At 43.1% G+C, this 12,500-nt stretch overlaps 1 protein-coding gene and 1 long non-coding RNA gene across 2 annotated transcripts in view; one reads left to right on the top strand and one right to left on the bottom strand.

Annotated features, from left to right (window-relative positions):
• fmnl2b (formin-like 2b) overlaps nt 1-9,468 on the bottom strand; it is a 12,693-nt gene extending 3,225 nt beyond the window's left edge. Inside the window, exons 1-21 of the mRNA XM_061033104.1 lie at nt 9,330-9,468; nt 8,670-8,753; nt 8,359-8,439; nt 8,140-8,216; nt 7,819-7,902; nt 7,591-7,734; nt 7,391-7,517; nt 7,198-7,274; nt 5,609-5,702; nt 5,160-5,234; nt 4,852-4,962; nt 4,468-4,617; nt 4,254-4,355; nt 3,887-4,107; nt 3,464-3,567; nt 3,159-3,347; nt 2,906-2,926; nt 1,463-1,587; nt 1,179-1,378; nt 189-423; nt 48-116 (exon numbers count right to left, since the gene is read on the bottom strand). Coding sequence (XP_060889087.1) covers nt 48-116; nt 189-423; nt 1,179-1,378; nt 1,463-1,587; nt 2,906-2,926; nt 3,159-3,347; nt 3,464-3,567; nt 3,887-4,107; nt 4,254-4,355; nt 4,468-4,617; nt 4,852-4,962; nt 5,160-5,234; nt 5,609-5,702; nt 7,198-7,274; nt 7,391-7,517; nt 7,591-7,734; nt 7,819-7,902; nt 8,140-8,216; nt 8,359-8,439; nt 8,670-8,753; nt 9,330-9,446 — 2,487 coding nt within the window. The 5' untranslated portion in view covers nt 9,447-9,468. The remainder of the gene's footprint in view (nt 1-47; nt 117-188; nt 424-1,178; nt 1,379-1,462; nt 1,588-2,905; nt 2,927-3,158; nt 3,348-3,463; nt 3,568-3,886; nt 4,108-4,253; nt 4,356-4,467; nt 4,618-4,851; nt 4,963-5,159; nt 5,235-5,608; nt 5,703-7,197; nt 7,275-7,390; nt 7,518-7,590; nt 7,735-7,818; nt 7,903-8,139; nt 8,217-8,358; nt 8,440-8,669; nt 8,754-9,329) is intronic.
• Nucleotides 4,032-9,429, top strand: LOC132959862 (uncharacterized). The gene is made up of 6 exons (XR_009667124.1): nt 4,032-4,130; nt 4,241-4,379; nt 4,537-4,659; nt 4,858-5,052; nt 7,598-8,492; nt 8,710-9,429. It is a non-coding gene; the product is annotated as an uncharacterized LOC132959862 (long non-coding RNA).
• Nucleotides 9,469-12,500: the final 3,032 nt, after the last annotated feature.

Raw genomic sequence — 12,500 nt, forward strand, 5'->3', positions numbered from 1 at the left:
TTATCAGGAGGATTTGTTTGTAAACCCTGACCCTGACCCTGACTGACCTCCAGGATCTTCTTGAGCTTCTGAGACGATTTAATGGAAACTGAAGCAGCGATGATGGCATGAAGTTGCTGTGAAGGACACAGAAGAGTTAGGTCACATCCTTCTCTCTACCTGTCTGTCTTTTTACCTGTCTGTCTTACCGGCGTTAACATCTGGACGTTGTCACTGAAGTTGCCCATGAAGTTCATGATGGACATTCGCTGGTTGAGTCTTTCGATGCGGCTGAACTGCATCATGAAGCGGTCTTCATCACTCAGAGCCTCCACAGGTTTTCTGTCCCTCTCGTATTGCCGTAGAAGTTTGACCTCAGCCTCCGTCGGCAGGAAACGCATCAGACACTCTACAAAGTCCACCCGGACTGTCCTCAGGTCGAACCTGCAGAAACACAAACCAGAACCTTACTTCCTGTCTCAGACTCACCTGCTGCTGGACTCACCTTGATTAACCTGCACTGGTCCTGTTCTGAACTGGAATGTATCAAGGTTCTAATGGGCTGGACTTCATTGGGAAATGATCACCTGACACCTGTGGTTACTGTTACTGACTCTGATCTGACTCTGGTCTGACTCTGGTCTGACCCTGGTCTGAGTGTTACTGGTCTGACTCTGGTCTGACTCTGGTCTGAGTGTTACTGGTCTGACTCTGGTCTGACTCTGGTCTGAGTGTTACTGGTCTGACTCTGGTCTGACCCTGGTCTGAGTGTTACTGGTCTGACTCTGGTCTGAGTGTTACTGGTCTGACTCTGGTCTGACTCTGGTCTGACTCTGGTCTGAGTGTTACTGGTCTGACTCTGGTCTGACTCTGGTCTGACCCTGGTCTGAGTGTTACTGGTCTGACTCTGGTCTGACTCTGGTCTGAGTGTTACTGGTCTGACTCTGGTCTGACCCTGGTCTGAGTGTTACTGGTCTGACTCTGGTCTGACTCTGGTCTGACTCTGGTCTGACTCTGGTCTGAGTGTTACTGGTCTGACTCTGGTCTGACTCTGGTCTGACCCTGGTCTGAGTGTTACTGGTCTGACTCTGGTCTGACTCTGGTCTGAGTGTTACTGGTCTGACTCTGGTCTGACTCTGGTCTGATTGTTACTGGTCTGACTCTGGTCTGAGTGTTTCTGGGGTTTCTGGTGGACCTACGTGTGGATGGCCCGACAGATGATCTCTGGTCCCTGGCCAGCCTTCCGTAGGGTGATGGCGAGGTTTTTGGCTCGGTTCGCTTCCAGCAGAGAAATGGAAGCCACTTTCTGTGGAAGTTTCTGTCGGGACAGAGTCAGGTCCAGTGCTGGACCCTGAGCCTTTGTCTTAAACAGCTCCTCAAAACCCTCCACGTCCAGGTCCTGACAGACAGACAGGTGAGAGACACACAGGTAAGCAGACAAACAGATGAGAGACAGACAGGTGGTTTAAAGTGAGTCTTGTACCTGCAGGATGGCCTCGTCGTCAATGTCGTTGAAAACTGTCCCGTTGATCTGACTCGGCTTCAGAGCGACCCAGTTCAGAACCGGCAACCGGAACTTTGTCTGGATCGGCTTCTTTATCTTCACCGCTGCTCGACAGAGACACACAGGTGAGCAGACAGACAGGTGAACAGACATACAGGTGAGCAGACACACAGGTGAAAAGACACATCATATATCATCGGGGTTACGACGATATTAAGAACAATTAAAACATTTACCGATCACAATAATTAGATGAAGAAAAATGTGTGCTTATGGTGATAATGAAGATGATAGATGGTGATAGTGATGGGGTTAGTGGTGATGATGGTGATGATGATGGTGATGGTGGTGATGATGAAGATGATGATGATGATGGTGATGATGGTGATGATGATGGTGATAGTGATGATGGTGATGATGATGGTGGTGATGATGGTGATGATGATGGTGATGATGATGGTGATGGTGGTGGTGGTGGTGATAGTGATGATGGTGATGATGATGATGGTGATGATGGTGATGATGATGATGGTGATGGTGATGGTGATGATGATGATGGTGATGATGATGGTGATGGTGGTGGTGGTGATAGTGATGATGGTGATGATGATGATGATGGTGATGATGGTGATGATGATGATGGTGATGGTGATAGTGATGATGGTGATGATGATGGTGGTGATGATGGTGATGATGATGGTGGTGATGATGGTGATGATGATGGTGATGATGATGGTGATGGTGGTGGTGGTGATAGTGATGATGATGATGATGATGGTGATGATGGTGATGATGATGATGATGATGGTGATGATGATGGTGGTGATGATGGTGATGATGATGGTGATGATGGTGGTGGTGGTGATGGTGATAGTGATGATGATGATGATGATGGTGATGATGATGATGGTGATGGTGGTGATGATGAAGATGATGATGAAGATGGTGATGATGATGATGATGGTGGTGATGATGAAGATGATGATGATGATGGTGATGATGATGGTGGTGATGGTGATGGTGATGATGGTGGTGATGATGGTGATAGTGATGATGGTGATGATGATGATGATGGTGATGATGATGGTGGTGGTGGTGATGGTGATAGTGATGATGGTGGTGATGATGGTGATGATGATGGTGGTGATGATGGTGATGATGATGATGATGGTGGTGATGATGATAGTGATGATGAAGATGGTGGTGATGATGATAGTGATGATGAAGATGGTGGTGGTGATGATGATAGTGATGATGAAGATGGTGATAGTGGTGATGATGATAGTGATGATGAAGATGGTGATAGTGATGATGATAGTGATGATGATGATGATGATAGTGATGATGAAGATTGTGATAGCGATAGTGATGATGATAGTGATAGTGATGATAGTGATGATGAAGAAGGATTTGTACACGTACAGAATAACTTGAGTGGTCCCTCTGTTAGCACAAAGAGAGAAGGAAAAAACAGTTAAGAGCAGCTCTTTAAAGTTTCATCCCACATCACCATGACAACAGAGTAGGAGATTCTGATTGGCTGTGATGTGACACACACCTGGGTGTTTTTTATGCTTTTATTTATTAACTGTTAATTAATGTTTTTTTGTCTCTGTAGGTCTCATATTTCCTACAGCTCCTAAACGCAGCATTCAAACAACTTATTTGATCTCACCTGCGAGTCCTGAGTTAAAGATGACCGTTGGTGACCCCCCAGTACCCGGAAGAGGGGGGGCCACAGGGGGAGGAGGGGGTGGCATGGGGATGTTGGAGGAGAGCTCACTGGTCCGACAGGGGGGAGGAGGGGGAGGAGGGGGAGGAGGAGGAGCGGGGGGGGGTAATGCTGGGTATGACCCGATAGACACTTCAAAAAACAAGAAGAAGAGGGGAAACGGGCTGTAATTACTTAATAAGGTTTTTTTCTGGAAGTTTAGGATCAAATATTGACAGCAGCATCTGATTGGTCGAGCTGAAACTCACCAGTGCCTGGCATTGGGGGTGGAGGAGGGGGAGGGGGTGGTGCTGGCATCCCTGGAGCGCCGCCTATGCCTGTTCCAAGGCTGTGATAGGCTACTGTCTCAGGACTGTTGGAACCAATCAGGTAATCAATCAACACATCAGTGACTCATGAGTTACTGAAATAACCCTCCATCTTGTTTACTCGTATTTTAATTTATGAATTAAGAAGCTTTTAATAATAAGAAGACTGCAACCAATCAAACACATAAAATGTACACAAAAAGAAGACTGTGAGCATGTTTCATGTGTGGATTTGGTAATCTGAGAACATTTAATGTGTTTTTGTTTGTTGTGTTGTTTCTTTAGTTGCTAATCTAATGCTAATGCTCCAGCTAGTCTTTGAAAGTGACTTCTGAGCAGGTACTGTATACTGATGTGTCTCACCTGGGGGACAGGTTAGGGCAGGGTGGAGGGGAGGGGGAGGCGGAGTCACCCACTCCCCCATCCCCCTCCCCTCTTTGTGGTTGAGGAGCCCCAGGTCCTCCCGCCTGCTGCGCCTCCTGAGCCTGACGCTCCAGACGACTCTGACGCCGGATCGTCTGGTCCTTCTCCCGAACCATTCGCCGCAAGGTGTGCACCTGAGAGTTGGCACTGGCGTACACATCCTGCAAAAAAGAGGACATGAAAGGTAAGACAAAACGTAGCACTTAAAGAGACCTCACAACATCTCAGCAAATATGCCTTTTCATTATTTATGTCCACATAAACAGTATTTGACTCCATGTGTTGTTTCCATAGTAACCCAACCGACCCTGACGTGGTCCAGCTCCTTGTTGGTTTGCATCAGCTGTTTCTCCAGTTCCACGATCTTCAGCATCGCTTCATTCTCCACGTCAAGGAGGCGCTCTGACATCTGGAGACGGAGAGAGAAAGACAGGTCATTAAAGCAGATAGACACCTGTCTGTCTGCTGTCCTACTGTGTACCCATCTGTATAATAACTGCGTGTGTACCTGTCTGTCTTACCGTGCTCAGACTCTCCTCCAGTTCCTCCACTCGTTCTAAAGCTGCCGTCTTTGTTTCTGCGTCCTCCAGCAGCGTACCCACGTCAAACACGTTGTCCAGGTACGCCTGAATCTGCACCTGCAGCCTGTCACTCTCTGTGTGCTTCAACCTCTGCAGAGAGACAGACAGACAGGTTTACACTGGGACAGGCAGGTAGATTGAATTGTGTTTGTCAATATGAGATCATGTTCTGAAATGTTTACATAAGAATAATATAATTTAATATATTTTAAAATTTTATTTAGTGAAATGTATTAGAATTGAATTTAAATGTTATAAGAGTTCAAACTTGAATGAGTAATATAAATGTTTTACAGCTGGTCATGTGATGATGTCATTGCTTACCTCCAGGTGTTCGTCCAGGTTCAGTTTGGTGAAGTCGTACTGCAGGTGGACTCTGAAGTTCATGTCCTCCACTGAGTGAACCACGATGTTAATGAACTGCATACAGGCCACCTAGAGATTGTTACCATGGCAACAACACACACTTAAACAGCTTGTCAATCACCTGCTGAAGATGGCACTGCAATGAAGCTTTGATCACAGGTGAGTCATGTGCAGATAAAAGCTCTTTGATCTGTAATCCATAGCATAGGAAATAAAAAATGTATAAATTACAATAATTACAGTGATTACTCGAGTGAAAAAAATACCAGAAAGTCGATGTTGTCGTCCTCGTTCTTAAAGTGTTCCATCAACTTCTCAAAACGCATCGACTCTGAACACACCTGCAACAAATCAATCCATCCGTCAATTTACCCATCAATTAATATATCCAGCCATCTGCCAATCAATCAATCAGTCAGTCAATCAATCAATCAATCAATCAATCAATCAATCAATCAATCAATCAATCAATCAATCAATCTATCAATCTGTCAATCAATCAATCAATCAATCTGTCAATCAATCTGTCAATCAATCTATCTGTCAATCAATCAATCAATCAATCAATCTGTCAATCAATCAATCAATCAATCAATCAATCAATCAATCTGTCAATCAATCAATCTATCAATCTGTCAGTCAATTAATCTGTCAATCAATCATCAATCAATCTGTGTGTGTGTGTGTGTGTGTGTGTGTGTGTGTGTGTGTTTACAGTCTTAAAGTTGTCAAATGCCGACAGGATGATCTCGTGTCCTCCTCTGACCAAACACACCGCTGCCAACAACTCCAACACCAGAGCCTTCGTCCTGAGGGACAGACAGACATACAGACAGACAGTTTGTTTAGTAGTGTATCCACATGTGTAGTTTGTAGTTTTCGGCTGGTTTAAGAAGTAATTTGTGATTTAATATTAAAATGTTTTAACAGTGTTTCCCCTACCATTATGAGGGGGGTAGTACTGTAGTTTGTGTAGTTTATGTAGCTGTAATTTGTGTAGTTGTGTTTACTGTAGTTTGTGTAGCTGTAGTTTGTGTTGTTGTGTTTACTGTAGTTTGTGTAGCTGTAGTTTGTGTTGTTGTGTTTACTGTAGTTTGTGTTGTTGTGTTTACTGTAGTTTGTGTAGCTGTAATTTGTGTAGTTGTGTTTACTGTAGTTTGTGTAGCTGTAGTTTGTGTTGTTGTGTTTACTGTAGTTTGTGTAGCTGTAGTTTGTGTTGTTGTGTTTACTGTAGTTTGTGTAGTTGTGTTTACTGTAGTTTGTGTTGTGTTTACTGTAGTTTGTGTAGCTGTAGTTTGTGTTGTTGTGTTTACTGTAGTTTGTGTAGTTGTGTTTACTGTAGTTTGTGTTTACTGTAGTTTGTGTTGTTGTGTTTACTGTAGTTTGTGTAGTTGTGTTTACTGTAGTTTGTGTAGCTGTAGTTTGTGTTGTTGTGTTTACTGTAGTTTGTGTAGTTGTGTTTACTGTAGTTTGTGTAGCTGTAGTTTGTGTTGTTGTGTTTACTGTAGTTTGTGTAGTTGTGTTTACTGTAGTTTGTGTAGCTGTAGTTTGTGTTGTGTTTACTGTAGTTTGTGTAGTTGTGTTTACTGTAGTTTGTGTAGTTGTGTTTACTGTAGTTTGTGTAGCTGTAGTTTGTGTTGTTGTGTTTACTGTAGTTTGTGTAGTTGTGTTTACTGTAGTTTGTGTAGCTGTAGTTTGTGTTGTTGTGTTTACTGTAGTTTGTGTAGCTGTAGTTTGTGTTGTTGTGTTTACTGTAGTTTGTGTAGTTGTGTTTACTGTAGTTTGTGTTGTGTTTACTGTAGTTTGTGTAGCTGTAGTTTGTGTTGTTGTGTTTACTGTAGTTTGTGTAGTTGTGTTTACTGTAGTTTGTGTAGTTGTGTTTACTGTAGTTTGTGTAGCTGTAGTTTGTGTTGTTGTGTTTACTGTAGTTTGTGTAGTTGTGTTTACTGTAGTTTGTGTAGCTGTAGTTTGTGTTGTTGTGTTTACTGTAGTTTGTGTAGTTGTGTTTACTGTAGTTTGTGTAGCTGTAGTTTGTGTTGTTGTGTTTACTGTAGTTTGTGTAGTTGTGTTTACTGTAATTTGTGTTGTTGTGTTTACTGTAGTTTGTGTAGCTGTAGTTTGTGTTGTTGTGTTTACTGTAGTTTGTGTTGTTGTGTTTACTGTAGTTTGTGTAGTTGTGTTTACTGTAGTTTGTGTAGTTTATGTAGCTGTAATTTGTGTTGTTGTGTTTACTGTAGTTAGTGTAGCTGTTGTTCGTGTAGTTGTGTTTACTGTAGTTTGTGTAGTTTGTGTTGTCGAACTGACCTGGGGTTCCTGTTGTTGAGGCTGAGGGCGATTTCGTTGACAGCATGTGGATGTGACATCACCATGTTGAATCCATACTGAGGAAGAACAAAGACAGATCAAATCTAAACGCTTCAAATAATGTCATCATAGCGTGGATTACTGTTAGACAAATGATATTTGTGTGTGTGTGATAATGGATCAAGTGTGTTACCTGGTAGTTCATAATGGCCCTCAGACACATGACACAAACATGAACATCGTCTTTCTTACAGACGAGTCGTGAATTCTTCAGAGTTCGACGACTTGGCAGAGTGTTGGATCGAGTCACCAGAGTGGAACTACAAACACAGAAACAACATGACACTGTGGACTTTAAGCAGCTGAATGTTTCTCTTTTATTCCCTGTGTTACCTGATAGAGTGTCGAGCAGCTCTGGGCACAGATGAGGAGGGGGAGGGGAGGCTGCAGTCACCATGGAGATCCTCTATGGACCGACTCCAGGGAGAGTCGATGGACGAGACATCCCCTCGGTCCTCCGACTGCTCACCATCAAACCTGAACACACAAACAGGTCAACACTGACACTCTATATGACATGGATTTAGGATGACTAAATAACGTGTGTGTGTGTTGACTTACGTAACAGCGTACTGAGCAAAGGACAAGTACTCAACAAGAACATCGAGACCTCGATTCTCCTCATTCAAAAACTCTCTGACCCACCTACAGAGAGAGAGAGAGAGAGAGAGAGAGAGAGAGAGAGAGAGAGAGACAGGTAAAGTCAGTCCTGTACCTACATGCTACATCGTTGATTACAGTTGATATTGTATTGTTTATGTAACATTCATGCCAATAAAGCTTTCTGAATTGAATTGACTAGAGAGAGAGAGAGAGAGAGAAGTACAGTTAATCAGACATAGAAACAGAGAGTGAGAGACAGTTGGTCAGATAGACAGGTACCCGATATGGTTTGTGCGTAGAGAAATTTCGAGCTCTCTGAGCATCTGAGTCGACTCCTGAACTCTTCTTCTGAACTTCTGCAAACAGACGGGGAGGCAGAAAGACCAATAATATTTTTTTAAAAGTTGTAAAAACTGAAACGTATGATATAACTGACATCATTGCTGTTGTTGCTAACCCTAACCCTAACCAATCTACAGACTACATTTCCCATCTCACCTTGCGTGTGACTGCTGGGTCCAGGAAGCCTCTCAGTTTTTGGATGTAGGTGTGTGGAGGGTTCTTCACCTGAAACCTCTCCTGCATCAAACACACGTTACGACATGAAGACATGAAGATGTTCAAAGCTTCAGGTAAAGATGACTCACATTTTCATTTTTCAATTTCATATGAAAAATAGACGTAAAGATTTATAGAATGAAAAGTAATTTTATTGCTAAAATGAAATAATTTCTTATCAGCCGAGTGACTTGATAGAAGTAAAGTCTTTGTCCTGGACTTCAGGGTTAAGAAAAGGGTTAACTTTATACCTGATCACAGATCAGCTCCCACTTCTTCTCGTTGTCATAGGAACGTAGCAGACGCACCTTGTCAGGTGGCAGGTTCATGGAATTCTGCAAAAATAGCATTTCATCATAAATCTGTAAAACCAACTACCTGCAACTAGAACAACCTGCAACCAGAACAACCTGCAACCAGAACTACCTCCAACTAGAACAACCTGCAACTAGAACAACCTGCAACCAGAACAACCTGCAACCAGAACTACCTCCAACTAGAACAACCAAAAACCTGCAACTAGAACAACCAGAACACCCAACACCCCCCTTTTATTTATCACTACACATACTGAACTACGAACAATCCCATTAGCCAACCACCACTAAATGTTAGCATGCTAATATGTTAGCATGTCTTTAACATTTATGGGTTAGGGTTGTCTGTTGTTTATCTGTGTTTTGTGTGTGTGTGTGTGTGTGTGTGTGTGTGTGTGTGTGTGTGTGTGTGTGTGTGTGTGTGTGTGTGTGTGTGTGTGTGTGTGTGTGTGTGTGTGTGTGTGTGTGTGTGTGTGTATGTTGTGAATTTGTGTGTTTCGTGTATCTGTGTGTCTCTCTGTGTGTGTGTGTGTGTGTGTGTGTGTGTGTGTGTGTGTGTGTGTGTGTGTGTGTGTGTGTGTGTCGTATACTTACCAGTGCTATGGAGAATCTCTCCTCCAGCTCGGCTGGGTCGGGCATCGGCAGTCGAACCGGAGCGGCTCTGGACCGAATCACAGCCAGTTGGCTCTCCATGCTCTCCGCGTTCCCCATCACAAATTACACACACACACACACAGAACACACCCACCTGCAGACGTGTACACTCTCAGCAGACACACAGCAGCAAGAACATGTGGTCGGCCATCACAGACAGGCGGAAGAGCTGCTGAAGGCCTGTCTGTCTGTCTGTCTGTCTCTTGTCAGCTGTTGTACCGTTTTTCCCTCTCTCTCTTTGTCTCTTGTCCTCGCCGTCTCAGCCGTCGCTGCTGCTGCTGCTGCTGCTGATGGTGATGATGATGCTGCTGCTGCTGCTGATGGTGATGATGATGCTGCTGCTGATGATGATGATGATACTGATCCAGATGAAGGCTCTGCCTGATGCCGTGTTGGTGCGTGTTTATAGGAAATGTGTGTGTGTTGTGTGTGAGCGCGTGTGGCAGATCAGCCGGTTAATCCTCCCCCTCTCCTCCCCCACATCAAGAAAGAAAGCGAGAGTCTCCCTCTCCTCTTTGTCTCTCGCTCGCCCTCTCTCTCTCACAGCTGCACTCTTTGTCTAGCTCGCTCAACCCTTCCTCCTCCCTCTCTCCCTCTGCCTCCTCAGACAATGAGCCTTCTGCTGCCACAGACCCCGCCCACACACACACACACACACACACACACACACACGGTGGTGGGGGTGTATGAAATAATTCTGGATCAGCTGCTTTAAATCGCGTCTGTTTGTTTAGTAACAATAATAATGGTAATCATAATAATCATTTAAACCTCCCATTAATACTGGAATTCAGTATAATTGTCAGTTTCCATCTCTGGGAGAGCTTCTTCATACTCGCACAATCTACAGATGTCACGTGTCCAGCAGGTGGCAATAATTCATCATTCAAGTTCAATTCCAAACAATAAAGGCTCGAAGGAGAAGAAGACGTCAGGTGAAACCCTAAAAAAAAGCTCTGAGCTCAATCCATAACAACCAATAATAATTATAAACCTTTCATTATAATCTGTAAACATTACGGCTATTAGCATAACAACCAACACTAGTTGCATTATGGGTAATGTATGCAGATATAAATGTTGAATATATTTGACATCATGGTTCAGTTAAATACTTGATTGTGATTGGCTCTTCTAAATGAATGAATTTTTAACAAAGTCAGTTTGTTGTGAGTATTTTCTTCTGTTTTATTCTGTGCTTCTACAGAAAGAACTCAAATCCATCCCATAATGTTGGCTCTCGTATTCAATGTCTGCAGACAAAAACTTTGGACGGAGTTTGACCCAAATAATAAATCAGGAAACCTTCAAACTCAAATTGAACAAAGTGAAAATGATAAACGTGTTATTTAAAGGAAAACAAATTTTTTTTTTAATACGTAACGTCATCAATGTCATGATGTCCATTCTAGTGAAGTACAGAAATCTAACAAAATATGTATATATAGAATAAAATATGAAATATATATATATATATGTATACTTATGTGTATATTTAGACTAACCAACCTCAAAACGAGGTGACCTGATAATTAGGATTTAAACCAATTTAAAAAAGTGTTTTTAGTGAGGATGGATTGTTCCTGTCTCTGCAATGGGATGTGTTGTCCTGTAATCTGTTAACTCTAGTATTAAAACCAATGTCTGATCAAACATTCAGAATTCCAGGGGTCGTTCATACACTCCTCTATCTAATGTGAAAGATCTGTCACGGTTCCTCTCCGTGTATTCAGGATGAATATACCACGGATGAACCACCATGAAGTAATGTGAGGGGAGTGGAGGGGGGCACACCTTGACCCTTAATGTGGGTGTGTGTGTGTGCCCTGCTCCACTGGATCCGTTGACCCCTAACCCTTGGTTTCCTTGTCTCTGCTCACATGAATCAGAGTATATGTTTATAAAACTTAAAGTATAATAGTTTATAATATATACAGTTGCAATCAAAATTATTCAACCCCATTTCAAATTAGGTTTATTGGCTAAATTTGCAAACTTTTAGCTGCTTGCAATGAACAAATCAAAAAAGCACAATTGACATAGCTCAACACAACTAATAATATCAGTGGTTTCTCTAAGTTCAACACAAAATGCCACTTTTAATGCCTGCTGCAGTCTCAAAATTATTCAACCCTGTTATGACAATCATCTTTAGTACTTCGTAGAGCACCCTTTTTCTGTTATGACCTGCTGCAAACGTGATGCGTAGCCAGACACCAGCCTTTGGCAGCGTTCCTGAAGAATCTTAGCCCATTCCTCATGGCCGATTTGCTCCATTTCTCTAATATTCTTGGGTCTGCGTGCTGCAACTGCCTTCTTCAAGTCCCACCAGAGATTTTCAATGGGGTTCAAGCCAGGCGACTGTGATGGCCACTCTAGAATCTTACAGGACTTATTCTGAAACCAAGCGTTGGTGGACTTTGAGGTATGCTTGGGATCATTGTCCTGTTTGAAGGTCCAACGACGACCAAGTTTCAACTTCCTCACTGATGGCATGACGTTTTCTCCTAGAATTTCCTGATATTTTATTGAATCCATCTTTCCCTCTACACGCTGAAGGTTGCCAGTGCCAGAGGAAGCAAAGCAGCCCCAGAGCAACACCGAGCCCCCGCCATGCTTCACTGTAGGCAGGGTGTTCTTCTCTAACCCTAACCCTAACATACTGCTGATACATAGGCCCAAAAAGTTCCACTTTGGTCACTTCGCTCCACAGAATATAATCCCAAAACTTCTGTGGCTTATTCATATGTTTTTTAGCATATGGGAGCTGGCTTTTTTTGTGCTTTTGGGTAAGTAGTGGTGTATGTCTTGGAGTTCGGGCATGGAGACCTTCAGCGTTTAGTATGCGCCTAACTGTGGAAACAGAAACCTCAGTGCCTGCTGCCACCATGTCTTGCTGCAGGTCTTTTGCAGTCACTCGAGGGTTCTTGATCACTTGCCTTCTCAGGAATCTGGTGGCAGCCATTGATAGCTTCCTCTTTCTGCCACGTCCAGGTAGTGTAGCCACAGTTCCTTTAGCTTTAAACTTGCGAACTATGCTTCCAACTGTATCTCTAGGAACATTCAGTGCCTTTGCTATCTTTTTGTATCCTTTTCCTTGTTTGTGCCAGA

Source organism: Labrus mixtus, chromosome 24 (assembly GCF_963584025.1).
Source record: "Labrus mixtus chromosome 24, fLabMix1.1, whole genome shotgun sequence".
Classification (NCBI taxonomy): Eukaryota; Metazoa; Chordata; class Actinopteri; order Labriformes; family Labridae; genus Labrus; species Labrus mixtus.